Source organism: Sus scrofa, chromosome X, assembly GCF_054392235.1.
Source record: "Sus scrofa isolate SSC_HxYL_T2T_F1_AM1 chromosome X, Sscrofa_HxYL_maternal_Yorkshire_Landrace_v2.0, whole genome shotgun sequence".
NCBI classification, from domain to species: Eukaryota; Metazoa; Chordata; class Mammalia; order Artiodactyla; family Suidae; genus Sus; species Sus scrofa.
In genome coordinates this window covers 45,126,707-45,145,062 of record NC_139401.1, presented here as the reverse complement: position 1 = coordinate 45,145,062, position 18,356 = coordinate 45,126,707, and the positions used below count along the sequence as shown (strand labels likewise).

The window sequence follows — 18,356 nt, the reverse complement described above, 5'->3', positions numbered from 1 at the left end:
TCTTTATTCCAGATTGGGGGGAGGCGGTTCTGGTTAAGAATGGGTACTGCAGTGCCCACTGTTGAGATTAACAGTCCAATGTGAATTAGTTCTCGAAATTTTAAACGTTATTAAAAAAATTGGGGAGGCTGAAACAAACGGATGGAGGCTTTGGTTTGATGATACTGCAAATGCCCAGGGAGTGAATGGTTAAATGAGTTATGGTACCTTCACATGAGAAAGTACTACAGTTCATCAAATGTAACAAATAATAAATAGGCGAAGCTTATATAATAATGTCAATTTTAAAAAGCATAATTCATATTTATATAGTATAGCACACTAATGATAGATTATATTTATGGAGTACTATGTGCCAGGCAGTTTTATGCATTCTACATGTGTAACACATTTCACCAGGTACAATTACAATTATTACTCTCATTTCTTTCTTTCTTTCTTTTTCTTTTTTTTTGGTTTTTAGTGCTGCACCTGTGGCACATGGAAGTTCTCAGGGGTCAAATCAGAGCTACAGCCACCGGCCTACACCACAGCCACAGCAACTTGGGATCCGAGCCGAGTCTGCAACCTGCACCACAGCTCACGGCAATGCCAGATCCTTAACCCACTGAGCAAGGCCAGGGATCGAACTCACGACCTCATGGTTCCTAGTCGGATTCATTTCCGTTGCGCCTCGATGGGAACTCCTATTACTCTCCTTTCACAGGTGAGAAACTAAAGCACAGAGTGGTTTAAGAAATCCACCCGTGGTCACACAGCTGTTAAGTAACAGAGCTGTGATTTGAACCCAATTACTCTGATCACAGATTAAATAAATTAAAACTTATTCCTAAAAACACCAGTCATTAAGGATGATTTTTTTTTTTTTTTTTTTTTTTTTTTTTTTTTTTTTTTTTTTTTTTTTGTCTTTTGTCTTTTTGTTGTTGTTGTTGCTATCTCTTGGGCCGCTTCCGTGGCATATGGAGGTTCCCAGGCTAGGGGTTGAATCGGAGCTGTAGCCACCGGCCTACGCCAGAGCCACAGCAACGCGGGATCCGAGCCGCATCTGCAACCTACACCACAGCTCACGGCAACGCCGGATCGTTAACCCACTGAGCAAGGGCAGGGACCGAACCCGCGACCTCATGGTTCCTAGTCGGATTCGATAACCACTGCGCCACGACGGGAACTCCAGGATGATTTTTAAACTTACTGCTATTCTTTATTTCCACAGCTCTCTACAATGAGGTCACATTAATTTTTAAAATAATTAGGAAAGTAGTTTTTAAAAATGCAAAGTCATTCGACCCATTAAAGCCTATTGGGGTTTTAGTTATAAAAGTAACAATTAGGCTCAATACAGAACATTTGCAAAATAAAAAAAACCAAAAAGAAATATCAACCAAGGTGCTACTACTCAAAGATGCCACTGCCACGTAGGTATACTTCCTTTTACCCTCCAGTCTTCTTTTTCCCGTCACAGAAATGATACATGTTATGTGTACAATCCACAGAACTGCAAATAAGAGAGGAAAATTCGGCTAGGGAGTTCCCATCATGGCGCAGCAGAAACGAATCCGACGAGGAACCATGAGGTTACATGTTCGATCCCTGGCCTCGCTCAGTGGGTTAGGGATCTGGTGTTGCTGTGGCTGTGGTGTAGGCCAGCAGCTGCAGCTCCGCTTAGACTCCTAGCCTGGAAACCTCCACAGGCCTTGGGTGCGGCCCTAGAAAAGACAAAAAAAAAAAAAAAAAAGAGAAAGAAAGAAAAAGAAAACTCTGCTAGACTTGTGGAGGAGGGGGGAGGGAGTGGGATGGATAGGGAGTTTGGGGTTAGTAGATGCAAAATCTTACCTTTTTTTTTTTTGCTTTTGCTTTTTAGAGCTGCACCTGTGGTATATGGAGGTTCCCAGGCCAGGGGCTGAATCAGAGCTGCAGCCGCCGGCCTTCATCAGAGCCACAGCAAACGCCAGATCCAAGCCACATCTGTGACCTACACCACAGCTCACGGCAATGCCAGATCCTCTACCCACTGAGCGAGGCCAAGGATCACACCCGAAACCTCATGGTTCCTGGTCAGACTCGTTTCTACTGCGCCACAATGGGAACTCCAAACTATTCCATTTAGAATGATGGATAAGCAATGGGGTCCTACTGTACAGCACAGGGAGCTATGTCCTATCTCTTGGGTGAGAACATGATGAAAAATAGTATGAAAAAAAAAGGAAGAACGTACATATATGTATGACAGCGTCACTTGGCTGTACAATAGAAGCTGAAGGAACATTGTAAATCAACGATACTTTAATAAAAAATTTTTTAAAAAGAAAAAAGAAAACCCTACTCTTCATCCACTTCCTAAGAAGACATTTTAGTATACATATACTTTCCAGATTTAGCTACTTAAAAAAAATCAAACGCTTTACATAATATTTTACAAATTTTCACTTGCTCGGTTATGAACATTTCCCAGCTATTCTACTATAAAATCAGTTTTAATGGTTGCTACTATTTCATTCTACGGCTACATTATCCTATACCACTTGATCAAGCTGGATTCCAACTCGAATCCTTTTGCTGCCTCAGAAAAAAAAAAAAAAGACATACATAAAAAGTAGCAGAAAATTACATAAACATCACTGCCAGATGATGACTGCAAAGTTACTTAAAATATCAGAAACAATCCCACATCTGTTTCTAATTCTCTAGACTGCTCATTACCTCTCATTTTATAGTCAGACACATAAACTGACAAAAGATGATTAATTCAAAATACCTTTACCTAGAAACAAATAATGAGCTCTGAAACAAGTGTATCTGTTTTGATATTTCACTGCAGATATGTGAAGAGACTCTTTTTTTATGAAAATTCCTCTACTTTGAAAGACTCGAAAATAGTTGTAACTACCCAGCTCAAATTATGCCATACTTCCAAACAATTCAAACTGCTTTTATCTACTTTAGCCCGTGCATGTCTGTGATAGAGTTAAGAGCCCGGAGAAATCTGATTTTTTAGGTATGAAAACCGAGGCCCAGTAACTTCTCTTGACTCCTACAGAATGTGCTTTCTGCTTTACCCAGTTTTTCTGGACTTCTGCCCTCTCAAAGTTTCATACTTCCTATCTCAGAAAACCATTATGATATGTTTAATTTATGAAAACAGTGTGAAACAAAATTCTGCGATACTCCTAGGGTTTAACAAAACCAAAGCTAGCAGCACAGTTCCAGTCTAAGCTGTTCTAAGACATTTTGTGTTATAACAGAAACCACTCGAGTGGTTCTTTTTTTTTTTTTTTTTTTTCATCTCAGAATTAACTAGCTTCTACACAAATTTTCCAGGGAACTCGAGCTTCATTTTTGAAAAAAATACATAATCTCAGGAGTTCCTGTCATCACCCAGTGGTTAACAAAACCAACTAGTATCCATAAGGATGCGGGTTCGATCCCTGGCCTCGCTCGGCAGGTTAAGGATCCGGCGTTGCTCTGAGCTGTGGTGCAGGTCGCAGATGCCGCTTGGATCCCACATTGCTGTGGCTGTGGTGTAGGCTGGCGGCTACAGCTCCAATTGGACCCCTAGCCTGGGAACCTCCATATGCTGGGGGTGTGGCCCTAAAAAGACAAAAAAAATTAAAAAATAAAAAATACATAATCTCTTAACGTGTAACTCACTGGTCTTTCAACATGTTGTGATACCCTCTTCTCATATACTTGGCATTTTTTTCTTTTTGTTATCTTTTCTGATTTTTGTTATTGTTGTTGCTACACTTGCGGCATGTGGAAGTTCCCAGGCCAGAGATCGAACCTGCGCCACAGCAGTAACCCAAACCACAGCAGTGGCAATGCCAGATCCTTAGCCCACTGAGCGAGGCCAAGGATGGAACCCGCAACCTCAAGGTTCCTAGTCAGATTTGTTTCTGCTGTGCCACGATGGGAATTCCTCTTTCTTTTTTTAAAGAAGGTTTTTAATTTTTACCATTTCCTGCTCCTTTTTTTTTAAACGGCCACACCTGCAGCATATGAAAGTTCCTGGGCAAGGGACTGAATCCAAGCTGCAGCTGCAACCTACCCTGGCCGGGGATGGAACCCACACCTCTGCAGTGACCCGAGCTGCTGCAGTTAGATTCTTAGCCCAATGCACCACAGCACGAACTCCCTGTTCTCTTTTCTTAATTCTGTGATTTCAGAATCAGATAGGATAACTCTAGCCAAAAAGTCCCAGGGTTTTTCCTTCTAGGCTGGAGGGTAGTATCTGCCTTGCATCCACACACTTTTGGTCACATTCCTGCTCCAACCAGGCATTTATTAAGTTTCCTTTACCACTGAGGCAGCATAGTAGCATCATGCTTAAGGGTTAAGACCATGGCCTACAAAGCTCAACTGCCTGTATTTAAATCATGGCTTGGCATTCCCGTTGTGGCACAGTGGAAACGGATCCGACTAGGAACCATGAGGTTGTGGGTTCGATCCCTGGCCTTGCTCAGTGGGCTAAGGATCTGGCATTGCCATGAGCTGTGGTGTAGGTCGCAGATGTGGCTCAGACCTGGCGTTGCTGTGGCTGTGTGGTGTAGGCCAGCAGCTGCAGCTCCGATTCAACCCCTAGCCTGGGAACCTCCATATGCCATGGATACGGCCTTAAAAAGCAAAAAAAAAAAAAAAAAAAAAAAAAAATCATGGCTCTGCTACTTAACAGTGAATGACCTTTTGCGAGTTACTTACCTTCTCTGTGGCTTTTTCTTGTCTCTATAAAGGGGCATAATGGCACCCATTTCACAGGTTATTCTGAATTAAGTTAATTCATTTAAATCCCATAAACATGCCTGACATATAGTAAACATTCTATGAGTCTTAGCTATCATAACTATTGTCATCATTGTTTTTGTTCTTACTGGATTTTTATTGTTTTAAATTATTTTGTAACCCAGAGGGACATCTAAAGAACATCACTCCTCCCGGTCCCATTGCTTTCAAGTGCACACGACACTGCCATCTCTCACATCAGATAGCAAAAGTGAAAAGGTTAAGAACATCTGATGACTCATGAAGAATGACGGCAGTTGGTTCTGATAGCTTGTTTTCTTTAAACATGCTCTACATTTTTTATATCCACTCCTCATTATCTATCCAGAAGGAGTTTAACCTGAAATAATTACCTTTTGAAAACTGCATGTAGATTTTTTTAAAAGATCCCCATACAGTATAATGAAAATGTTTACCTCTCAGATGTTGGATTAACATGTGATTAGATAGCTCACAGGCCAGAAACAGTTTTTTTTCCTAAATTTATTTATTTAGCCTTTTTTTTTTCCTTTCGTCTTTTTGTCTTTGCTAGGGCTGCACCCGCGGCATATGGAGGTTCCTAGGCTAGGGGTCAAATCGAAGCTGTAGCCACCGGCCTACACCACAGCCACAGCAGCGCCGGATCTGAGCCATGTCTGCGACCTACACCACAGCTCACAGCAACGCCAGATGCTTAACCCACTGAGCAAGGCCAGGGATCAAACCCGCATCCTCATAGATGCTAGTCAGGTTTGTTAACTGCTGGGCCACGACGGGAACTCCAAAAACGCTTTCTATATCTCACAGATGCACCAGTACATTTTTATCAGATTGGCATAATCAAAAAAGAAAATATCAAAGTCTTAAGATTATACTTTGGAGTTTGTTTTTTGTTTTTGTTTTTGTTTTTTCCCCTTTTTCGGCCACACCCACAGCATGTGGAAGTTCCTAGGCCAGAGATCAAATCCGAGCTGGGGCTGCAACCTACCTCCCAGCTGCAGCAACGCTAGATCCTTAACCCACTGTGCTGGGCTGGGGATCAAACCGGCAACGCCACAGAGACGAACCAGATCATTAACCCACTGCACCACAGCGGGAACTCCTGGCATCTGTTGCTTTGAAAACTAGACCTCGGATATACTTTGTAGATTTCAGACATGGGTTTTCAACATGGTAGAATGTATAAGCTGCAGAGAAGTGGTCATTTTAAGTCTTTTCTAAAAATCATTCCTTTTGACAGACGTGTTACAACTTAAGAAAAAATCCATCCAAAAGAGTTTTCCATTCACGTCTCTGTTTCTGGAAGGTTGATATTTATTTATTTAGTCTTTTGAGGGCCGCACCCTCGGCATACGGAGGTTCCCAGGCTAGGGGTTGGATCGGAGCTGCAGCTGCCGGCCTACACCACAGCCACGTGGGATTCCAGCCGCTTCTGCGACCTTCACCCCAGCTCAGGGCAACACCGGATCCTTAACCAGAGAGAGGCCGGGGAGCAAACCTGCGTCCTCGTGGATGCTAGAGAGATTCGTTTCCACGGAGCCATGACGGGAACTCTGAAAGTTTGATTTTTAAATTCCAATCAACACTTCCTGAAGAAAGCTTGATGAATGGATAATTAATACATCCCACTGCTGCCTCCCCGCTGGACCACCCGCCAACACAGGAACTGCTGCTTCTGGAGCCCCACACCTCCATGTTCCCATTCATTTGTCAGGTGAAACCCAAGGACCTCTCTACTCCTGAACACACTACAAGCCCCTGGTCTTGAGCCTACTTCTGCTGTCTTGGCTCCCAACTTATCCTTTTGCATCAACTTTCTCTTCGGCAATAAGGCAAAGGAAGCTAAGGCAAGTAATGTGATGGGTGCTCTCACAGTTCACAGTCTAAGCAATTAAAACTCCAAATAGATTTCTCTACCAAATCATTATAAAAGGACATGCTTTACTTTGCAGTACTACTTTTGTGAGCTCCTATAGAAATCTTTTATTATAGAGCAGAAGTTCCTTAAGGGCAGAGAATTTTGTCTATGTATTTCCACTCCCAGCCCATGTTAGATTTCATCAGCTCTAAGCCGCCATCAATTGCAAGATGCATCTCCGACAAGCAAAACAGAGGAAAACCAAACGCATCCTACGATCAATGAAATAGGGTAACAGTAACCTGTACATAACGATTGCTTACTAAATGCTTCCTGAATTAAATTACACTTTTAAAAAGTTTCTTTGGGGAGTTCTCGCTGTGGCACAATGGGATCGGTGGCACCTCTGGAGCACTGAGACCGAAGGTTCGATCCCCGGCCCTGCACAGTGGGTTATGGATCTGGCATGGCCACTAGTGTGGCGTAGGTTGCCCCTGCAGTTTGGACCTGATCCCTGGGCCTGGGAGCTGCATATGCCAAGAGGCATCCAAAAAAGAAAAAAAAAAAAACTTCTTTGGGAAAGTATTTTTGCTTACAACCAGCTTACAGATAAATCTGTAGGGGGCCAGAGGACTATAATTTAAGGATAGCCTGTATTTCTTTTTCTTTCTTTTTGTAAAGTTGTAGTTCCTTTACGATGTTGTGTAGGTTGCCTGTATTCCTAATAGCCAATGAGAAAAGAATGGGAGCTCGCCAGAAAGTGGTGTGTTACCACGCAGGTGTATGTCTGTTTCTCTCTCCTCTCTCTCCTTACCTCATCGATTAGCTTCCTGGCGTTTGCAATAGTGTAGTCACCAGCAAATAATACCACTAAGCAGGATTCATCACTGTTCTTCTGCCTCTGGCCCCGGGACACTGGGACGATACTTTTACTGGCTTCGGTGGAAAGGCGGATAGCTTTGAGCTCTTCCGTCGTAGGCAGAGGCACATGATCTTCCACGACAGCATCTTCCGGCAGAAGGCTCCAGTTGAGCTCTCCTGACACAGGTGTAAAGTCATGAATGTTACTCCAGGTATTATTGAAGATACTGAGCCCTGCATCTTTGAACTGGAACGCTAGTTCAGGGTAGTACCACTGAAAACAGCCGAACTTGATATGTGTGGAAGACTCGATGATGGGCTGAGTGGCACAGCACAGAAAGACCTCCAGCTTTCGACAGTCCCGCACACGAAACTGCTGGCAGGCTAGGGCGCACTTGCAATCTCTGCAATTCCGGAAGAACACGCTGCCTTTCACGGGTCCCAGAAAAATGACACAGTTGGTACAGTCATCGATAGTGACTGTGGCAGAGTGATCAAAAATGTAGATGTTACAGTTCTCACAGTCTTGAATGAGAAACTGTTGTCCTGCCACTTTCCCAGGTAAGCGACCTACTGTTTCGTCCTTCAGGCCGCTGAACATGAAGTCCTTTGGATCGACCTGCAGGAACAAAGCACAGACCCTGAGCATGAGGAACAGTATTCCGCAAACACTGTCTATTAGATGTCAGGCACAATTCTGAATGCTAAGATAATAGGTTCTGACGCTTACTGGCTTTGCCACATAGTAAGAAAAGGAACAGGGCAAAAAAACCCTGTATAAATAAATAGCAGGCGGAGTTCCTGTCGTGGTGCAGTGGTTAACGAATCCAACTAGGAACCATGAGGTTGTGGGTTTGATCCCTGGCCTCGCTCAGTGGGTTGAGGATCTGGCGTTGCTGTGAGCTGTGATGTAGATCTCAGACACGGCTCGGATCTTGCGTGGCTGTGGCTGTGGTGTAGGCCGGCGGCTACAGCTCCGATTCGACCCCTAGCCTGGGAACCTCCATATGCCATGGGAAGCAGCCCTAGAAAAGGCAAAAAGACAAAAAAAAAAATAGCAGGCATAAGGGGGAATGGGAGAGGAAACTGTTAGAGATAAAGAAAGACTCAAGGACATAGCAACCAAACCAGGTGTGGACATTGCTGGATCCTGTTCCAACATGTCAACTGTAAAAGTACTTTTTGGAAACAGGTGGGAAAATTCTCATACATACAGCATACTGGATAATATAAAAGAATATTTCAGATTTGACCCTTTTCTTTTTCTGATGCTTCGCTTTTTTATCTCTATTTTTGAAATCTTTCTTTACCTCAAGTAGAGTTGATTTACAATGTCAAGTGATGTTTCACTTTTAAGACAACTTCAGCTTCTTTAAAAGTCTCTGAAATTTGAGGAGTTCCCATAGTGGCTCAGCGGGTTAAGAACCCAATGTAGTCTCCGTGAGGATGCAGTGGGTTAAGGATCCAGTGTTGCCGCAAGCTGCAGCGTAGGTCAAAGATGTGACTCAGAGCCAGTGTTGCCATGGCTGTGACGTAGGCCGGCAGCTACAGCTCCGATTTGACCCCTAGCCCGGGAACCTCCATGTGCCACAGGTGCTGCCATAAAAAGAAAAAAAAAAAAAACACTTCTGGAATTGGAAATACACCCAGATTGGAATATATTTCTCTATCCTTCCACAAATTGATGCCTGGGTCTTAGTTTCTAACCCCCAACTGATTTCTGCAATACGCTACTGAAAATGGAAGAACCTGGAGGGACAAGAATCAGTATGTGTCAGAATCTTCATCTACGACTTTTTTTCTGAGGCCAGGGATCGAAGCCAAGCCACCGCAGTGACAACTCCAAATCCTTAACTGTTAGGCCACCAAGGAACTCCCTCTACAACTTTTATTCAAACATTTATTGAGCTAGTCCTCCAATGTAATTTTCAAATTTCCCCATTTCCCCCTTTAGGTATTCTAAACTAAAGTGCACATAATCTTTTAAATGGTGTGCCTGGATAGTTAAAGTAGCTGAAGAAAAAAGAGAAACAAAAACATTAGTTTTAAAATTTTAGACAACATCTCAAAAACAGTCACTAAAAGACCATTTAGATTTTTCCAAATTACTTTAAAATCTACTTGTACTGTCTACTCTTTGTGAATATATGGTTTCACACAAATTTCATACTATTCACGTACCAGAAACAGGCTCCCATAGGTACAATAGGTAAAAACTTGCTTGTATTTACAAAGATAATTTAATCATCTTAATTGTTAACAAACTAGCTTAAAGTGACTTATTCAGTGTGACTCAATAAATGTACTTGTCCAGTTTTATACAAGATTCTAGAAGCAAGTATTGGTACGGAGCATGAGGCAATAGGAGCCACCTGTTTTCTAGTGTCAATTTTGTCACCCATGAACAACGTGAATGAAAAAGGCACTTTAACTTTCTAGAACTTCAGTCAACCAACATTTGAACACCCAATATGAAGCAGACGTTGTTTTAAGGGCCACAATGCATACGACCAGCTCTTTCCGTAAAAGAAGTAAACACTAACCTAAACAGATGATTTTAAAACAACCTGGCTGTAGAATGAGAAGTACCCAGAATATTCAGGAAACACAGAGGGACACTGAGGGGCAGGGGAAGTAGCGGTATAAGACTTCCTGTATGAGGTGACAATGAATAAGCTGAAGTTTACTAGGTAAAAGGGGTGGGAGTAAAGGATCCTCCCTTCTGGACTTCCTGTTGTGCCTCAGTGGAAATGAATTCGGCTAGCATCCATGAGGATGCAGGTTCAATCCCTGGCCTCTCAGTGGGTTAAGGATCCAGCATTGCCGTGAGCTGTGGTGTAGGTCGCAGATGCGGCTCGGATCTCACATTGCTGGGGCTGTGGTGTAGGCCAGCAGCTGGAGCTCCGATTGGACCCCTAGCCTGGGAACCTCCATATGCTGGGGGTGTGGCCCTAAAAAGACAAAAAAAAAAAAAAAAAGGATCCTCCCTTCCCACACCAGGCAAGAGTGAAAGAATGAACACAATGAAACTCTTCTGGCAGTGTGAGGAAAACAGAAAGTAGTTTGGTGTTAGCAGCGATACTGCGATGGAGCAAGTTAAGCCACAGAGATAGGCAGGGGCCGTGGGATGAAGCTTGGAAGTTATCTGTGGGTAACAGGGTACCACAGAAGGATTTAAATAAGCGAAATGTACACTTGGGGAAGATTATTCTGGTGAGAATAAGGACAAGTGGAGTGTGGCTGTTGCAATCATCCAGAAAAGGCTGGAACCAGAGCAGTGGTTGGCCGGGAAGAGGAAGATGGGAGGAATTTGAGAAATACTGAGGAAGTCCCACCAGCAGATTTCGTAATTCAATGGCTGTAGGAGGTAAGGCAGAAGGATGGGTCAAAAGTGATTCCTAGTTTCTCTAGTCCAATAGTTTTCAACTTTTTGGACTACAATCCACATTAGTACACGCTCCAGCGCAGCCCAGTGCATGTACCTTTGAGTATTTGTGCATGTACACATACCAATGAAATGACAGTTTCACAGAATACTTAGTTCGTGTTAACCCCCCCTAATACTTTCTATTATTCTGCCCACAGGTTTGAAAAAGCATGGCTCTGATTTATGTGCCTGGAGGTTGGTCGTGCCACACACCAAAAATTTTTTTAAAAAGCAAGAAAAAAAAAATAATAAAGAAAGAAAGAACAAACGAACAAACATATAGGAGGCAACAGGTTTAAAATGGGAAGACATGCTCAAGCAATTTCACTCCTAGGATTTCACAGGCGACACACATATGTAAAGGTACTGTGTTCCAGTTCGGTCTCTACCAAGCTACTTGAACTAGTGTAGTTGCTGGCTCCCCATTGCCCAAGACTCATCCCAAATGGATCAGGCAGAGAAAACACCAAGAAAAGGGGAAACCATGAGAAACCCCTGTGGTGGGTGTGGGAGGATAAAATAGAAAAGGAACCTCTGAGATTTTTGCTCGTGTTTCGCCCCCTCGCAAATCTTGAGACAGCGATGCTTCTCCTACACCTGCTGGGACTCAGACTTCTGGTCCAGATTTCCCTGGGAGCCAATCTGGGGCAGGGCAGAAACCCTATGCTGGTGAAGAGCTGAGAAAAACGGGTGGGGACTAACTTGGACAGTGGTTCAGCACCTCTCCAAATCCTCAGAACTGGCAAATTGAAATCTAAGGAGTGTCTTCAAGTGCTGCTTCTCAATTATCAATTGGTCAAGTAGAAAAAAAAAAAAAAAAAAAAAAAAACCCAACAAAAACCAAACTCCGAGAATCTAGGAGATCCAAACTACACAATGAGTAAGTTTGAGTTCTGCCTCCAACAAGTAGAGTATACTCACATTTTTTTCTCAAGCACAGATTGAAGGTTGTTTTTTTATTTTGTTTTGGTTTTTGGTTTTGTTTTGTTTTGTTTTTAGGGATGCACCAGCAACACATGGAATTTCACAGACTAGGAGTTGAACTGGAGCTGTAGCTTCCAGCCTACGCCACAGCCACAAGCAACTCGGGATCCGAGCCACGTCTGCAACCTACACCACAGCTCAGGGTAATGCCAGACCCCTCAGACCCTTAACCCACTGAGTGAGGCCAAGGATCGAACCCAGTCTTCATGGATACTAGTTGGGTTTGTTACTGACGGGAACGGCACATTGAAGATTTTTTTTAAAAAAATTATGTACTAGCACCAAATCATAAAGAAAGCCTCAACAAATTTTACTTTATTTTATTTATTTTTGGCCATGCCTACAGCATGTGGGAGTTCCCATGTCAGGGAGCAAACCTGAACCACAGCAGTGACAATGCCAAATCCTTAACCGCTAGGCTTTAAGGGAACCCCTCAACAAATCTTAAATAACAGATAATGCACAGGCCATTATATAGAACAATAGGCAAATAAGTTAGAAGTTAATAATAAAAGACACTTTTAAGAATCCTTGCCTATTCGAAAATTTAAAGACACACTGCTAAATAATTCAAGGGTTAAAAAAATCATAATCGAAACCTAAAATACTTAGAATTAAACATTAAGACACCATATATGAGGTGCAGCAAAAATGGTGCTTTGAGGGAAATGTATAACCGTAAATCGCTACAATAAAAACTCTCAGGAGTTCCTGTTGTGGCTCAGTGGTTAACAAACCTGAGGAGTATCCATGAGTCAGGTTCGATCCCTGACCTCACTCAGTGGGTTAAGGATCTGGCATTGCCGTGAGCTGTGGTGTAGGATCCTTCGTTGCTGTGGCTGTGGTGTAGGCCGACAACTATAGCTCCAATCTGACCCCTAGCTTGGGAACCTCCCTAAAGAGGAGGGTTGCAGCCCTAAAAAGACAAAGATTAAAAAAAGAACCTCTCAGATTAATGAGTTAAATGTCCATGTGAAGAAATTAGACAATAATAGAATAAATCTACTTTCTGTAGAAGGAAAAAAAGTGAAAATAATAGGAGAGATTAATGATTTAGAAATCAAATACACAATAGAAAACATCAGCAAAACCCAAAATCGTTTTTTTTGGGGGGGGAACTTAAAAATTAGGCAAACTTGACAGGAATAATCAAGAAAAGGAGAATGAAAACACAGACAGCATGAATGAACAGGGGCATGTTATAAATAAAGTAGAAGTTAAAAAGGAATATTAACAATTTCATACCAACAACTTAAGATTTTGTCCATGAATTGAATAAATGTCTTTAAAATTAGCTTACCACAACCAATTCAAAAAGTTAAAAGCTATTACTACTAGAAAGAAGTAGAATCAGTGGCTAAAGAGTTTTCACAAAGGGAATACCAGATTCTTGTTTTATTCATCCCGGCTTTATGAAAACCCTTAAAGACAACATAAAAAGAACTAACTATGCTACTAGTCTATCCAGCAAGACTCTAATAAGAAAAAGTCGGAACAAAAGAAAATTTTAGGAAGTTCCCTGGTGGCCTAGTGGATTGTCACTGCTGTGGCTCAGGTCACTGCTGTGACGTGGTTTTGATCCCTGGCCATGGAGCTTCTGCATGCTGCAGGCACTGACAAAAACAAACAAACAAACAAAAACACTGAAGGAAGTCAGGCAGAAAGAAAGAAAAGAGAGAGGAAAGAAGGAAGAAAAGTTTAGATCCATTTCACACATGCTTATGGATGGTATTTAAAAATTGCAAAGCAGGAGCTCCCCCTGTGGAGGAACAGGATCCGCAGCATCTTGAGAGCAGCTGGGAGGCAGGTTTAATCCCTGGCCCAGCACAGGCACAGTGGGTTAGGAATCCAGCGTTGTAGCAGCTGCAGCTTAGGTCGAGACTGTGGCTCTGATCTGATCCCTGGCCCAGAGCTCCAAATGCCATGGGGGCAGCCAAAAATGACAAAAAAAAAAAAAAAAATGCAAAGCAAATCAATCCTATGAGAAAGCACCACAACCAAGTTAGATTTATCTCAGGTTGTGTACAAATGGGGAAGTTATTAGAAAACCTTTTGCTGTAAGTCACCATCATGTGACATCAAGTTACATTTTAGTCCTAACTCCCACTGCCCCCCTATGGGAACTTTATTCCTCAGTAGAGCTGAAGCACTTGCTGAGACCTGTCTATGCCCCCTGATTCTCCTCTGCCCAGAAGGCTCTCTCCTAGTTCTACGTGCCCACCTGTCAAATTTTTTTCTGTGAAGCTTTCCAGTTTCCCTCAACCAGGAGCCTGCTTCTCCTTTTCCTGAGTACCTACATGACATTACCAATCTATGGAGTTCCCGTCGTGGCTCAGTGGTTAACGAGTCCGACTAGGAACCATGAGGTTTCGGGTTCGATTCCTGGCCTCGCTCAGTGGGTTAAGGATCTGGCATTGCCGTGGGCTGTGGTGTAGGTTGCAGATGCGGCTCGGATCCTGCGTTGCTGTGGCTGTGGTGTAGACCGGCGGCTACAGCTCCAATTGGACCCCTAGCCTGGGAACCTCTATATGCTGCAGGTGCAGCCCTAGAAAAGACAAAAAAAAAAAAAAGGAAGGAAAAAAACCCCAATCTATGTCCCCTAATGTATCTAAAGCTTTAGGCCTGAACTCTATAACCCATCTGTTTAAAACAGAAAAAGTCTGCAAGAGAATGGACGTGTGTACATGTATAACTGAATCACATTGTTGTCCAGCAGAAATGATCACAACCGCATAAGTCAACTCTACTTCAATAAAACTTAAAAAAAAGAGGTAATGCAAGTCAAAAAAAAAAAAAAAAGGAGTTCACCAATGGGGGATAAAAAGAGAAACACCTCCTCCAATATTACGCCTTCACCCTTATTTTTCTCCAAAGCACTTAGCTTCCTTTTAACATATTCCTCTGAACTATATGTATTGTCCGTCTTCCCCCTGCCCTCCCTTGGAACATAAGCTCCACGAGGGAAGGGATCATCTGTTCCGTAAACCCCTATTGTCGCCAGCGTTTAGAACAGTGTCTGGCACCATGGAGGCACTGCACCTGTCTTTGTTGAATTCATTTTAACCACTTAAATTGATTACCTCAGATTGTAACCAGAGGCAGGTGGTCTCCAGGTATCTCTCTCTCTTTTTTTTTTGTCTTGTTAGGGCTGCACCCGTGGCACATGGAAGCTCCCAGGCTAGGGGTCAAATTGGAGCTGCAGCTGCCGGCCTATGCCACAGCCACAGCCACGTGGGAGCCGAGCCGTGTTGGCCACCTGCACCACCACTTACGGCAACGCCGGATCCTTCACCCCATGATCGAGGACAGGGATGGAATCCTTGTCCTCATGGATGCTAGTCAGGTTCTTAACCCACGGAGCCACAGTGGGAACTCCCACCGTTGGCCAATTTCTGAGTAGGAAGATATATATGATCGTTCTACAGAAAGCCAGGCAGAGGCACCCCTGGGCCTCTCCATTTCATTCACCTCTGTCCCGACCTGCAGGAAAAAGGAAGCGGAGCTGCCTTTTGCTTGGTCGACCCTGTGGAAGGAGATGGGAATGTGGCCGCAGAGCAGGCTAACGGGATCTTGGTCGCGTAGGGAACACACAAGAGTGGCTGAAGTCAGTTCTGCTTTAGGCCTTAAGGAGGATGACAGACATTCTCCGGCCTTCTTCTGGGCACCAGTCCCCCTCCCACGGTGGGTGTGAGTGCCACCAAGAGATTTGTCTGAAAAGGAGCCCAGGAGATGGCCTGCCTCTACCAAGGCCTCAAACTCAATAAGCAAGAGGAATCTTTCGGCTTCAGTTTATGGTTTCTCTCACTGGATTAGAAACTCCTTAAAGCTTTTATGTAAAATGTGTCTCTTTTCCTGGGGAATTGATGTGGGCTTCAAGAGTCTGGCCAAATTATCTCTGCCTGAGGCCCAGACAGCAGGTTCAAAAGTTTGCAAACACATTTATCTGAGAATTTAAGTCGGAAACAAACCAATGTTTAGACAAAGATAAAATAGTTAATACTTCTTACTAAAAAGGGATTTTGCAAATTTTTGTATGAGAAATTATAGATGACATACGATATACACTATTTAACAGAAATTTCAATGGTATTAATATATAATTAGTTCCACAGCAACACTGGATCTGAGCTGCATCTGTGACCCATGCCGCAGCTTGCAGCAACCCCAGCTCTTTAACCCTCCGAGCAAGGCCAGGGATCAAACCTGCATCCTCATGGATTCTAGCAGGGTTCTTAACCCACTGAGCCACAACGGGAACTCCCTATTCTTAATTTTAAAGTTACTGAGCTGCTCTCATTGTCTGCGTGGGCTGTGTTTACAGACTGAACATTTTCTGTCCTCTCAAGAGCCGTATGTTGAAGCCCGGTAACCTCACAATGTGATGGTATTTGGAGGCAGGGACTTTGGGAGGTAATTAGGTTGGGAAGGGGTCGTGAGGGAGGGGCCCTCATGCTGGGATTTGTGCCCTTTTTCAGAAGCGATCTCTCTCTCACTCGCTCCATGCACAGGCAGGCACGGCGGCGGAAAGGCCATGTGAGCATAGAGCAAGAAGGCAGCTGACTACAAGAAGGAAGTGGGCTGTCACCAGTGAGGACTGCAGGGCTCTTGGCACACTGCACGTCTGTCCAAATCCCTGTACCAAGAGACTTGACCACACTCTAGCATGGCTTCTCGTAGCACTAGGCTACTAGAAGGGCCCTGGCCCCTATTCAAATGCCAGTCTGAGAAAGCTCAACCCTGCGAGAAAATTTACTATTTGTTCCAGCCAACATCTGATGATAGGCCCCTGACCTCTCTTTCTCAGAGCATTTATTAAAAAGTGCTGACAATTGTGGCTGTATCTCTTATACCTGCAAAGTGTCTTTCTCTCCAGGACCTGAGAGCCATTCCTTTGAAACGTACTTATTGCGAAGGACAGGGCCTCTGTTTACCAGGCTCCGTGGGAGGATAACTTCCAGAAATGCCAGCTAACCAGCACGGCTGGCCTAATCTCATTTGCAAGGACCAACTGGGTAGCTGTTCACTTCACGGGCTCCCCTGAGCCCCTGCTCTCCCCACTCCCTCCGTCTCCTTCACATGGCTCATATCACCTTGGCACAAAGCAAAACGGAGCTCAGCTCTTTCCCCTGTCAGGAGTTACTGAACAAAATCTGTTTTCATTGCCTTAACTAATAATGTCCAGCTGTATTTATCTTTGACACCAGATACTGCATATGCTGGTGCCTTGATCTTGGACTTCCCAGCCTCCAGAACCAGGAGCAATAAATTCCTGGTGTTTAAGCACCCCCGTTCATAAGGGCCTGAGCAGACTAAGACTGGCTGCCATGACAAAATAACACAGACTGGGTAACACATCAGGATTGGAAAGGATTTTTTCGTATCATCTTTCTTTCTTTCTTTCTTTTTTTTTTTGTTTTTGTCTTTTTGTCTTTTCTAGGGCTGCTCCCGCGGCATATGGAGGTTCCCTGCCTAGGGGTCGAATTGGAGCTGCAGCCACCGGCCTACACCACAGCCACAGCAACCTGGGATCTGAGCCGAGTCTTCGACCTACACCACAGCTCCCGGCAATGCCGGATCGTTAACCCACTGAGCAAGGCCAGGGATCGAACCCGCAACCTCATGGTTCCTAGTCAGATTTGTTAACCACTGCGCCACGACGGGAACTCCAATCTCATCTATTCTTAATCTCATTTTACATCCTATCACTTTTCCCTCTGTTCACTCAGATTTGCCTGAGTGCTGCTAGCAATGCTTACCCCCTCGCCTGAGATGCTCAAAGAACTGAAGACCTAGAAGGGCTCTTAGGAAACTGAGAGCTGGAAAAGCTGAATGACCCGACTGGCGAGACGGAGCATAGGGCAAAATGCAAATTAAAACCCCGGTCCCATACACTGTCCACTCGACGTGCTTTTTCCTCTTTTCTCATTTTATGTGAGTGAAGAAACTGGAACCCTTGCACACTGCTGGCAAAAATGTAAATGGTGCAGACCCTTTGAAAAACGGTTTGGCAGATTCTCAAAAAGTTAAACACAGGGTTACTTACTATACGACCCAGGAATGCCACTCCTAAGTATATCTCCAAGAGAAATAAAAATGTGTGTCTATGCAAAGGCTTGTCCACAAATATTCATAGCCACATTATTTGTAAGGGCTCCAAAGTGGAAATAATCTGAATGTCTATCCACTGATGAATGGATAAACAAAACCGATTGTAAAATAAGCAAAATTTATTTAGAAATAAAATGAAATAAAATAGTTATGCTATATTATGTTATTCAGCAATAAAAAGAAATAAATTACTGATGTACGCTATGATATGGATGAGTCTCGAAAGCATGCTAAGTGAAAGAAACCAAGAACAAAAGACTACATATGGTATGAATCCACTGATAAATGTCCTAAATAGGCAAATCTATAGAGATAGAGAGTAAAACTGGTTTCAAAGGGCTCAGGGGAGTGGGGAATGACTAC

The 18,356-nt window shown here is 43.6% G+C and overlaps 1 protein-coding gene across 2 annotated transcripts in view; it reads right to left on the bottom strand.

Moving 5' to 3' along the window:
* Positions 1–18,356, bottom strand: part of RP2 (RP2 activator of ARL3 GTPase) — a 46,228-nt gene that overhangs the window by 20,806 nt on the left and 7,066 nt on the right. For both annotated transcript variants that reach the window (XR_014835302.1, XM_003360282.5), the window contains exon 2: positions 7,428–8,093. Coding sequence is in view for 1 of the 2 variants with exons in the window: in XM_003360282.5 (XP_003360330.1) it covers positions 7,428–8,093 (666 nt within the window). In the remaining variant the exon portion in view is untranslated. The remainder of the gene's footprint in view (positions 1–7,427; positions 8,094–18,356) is intronic.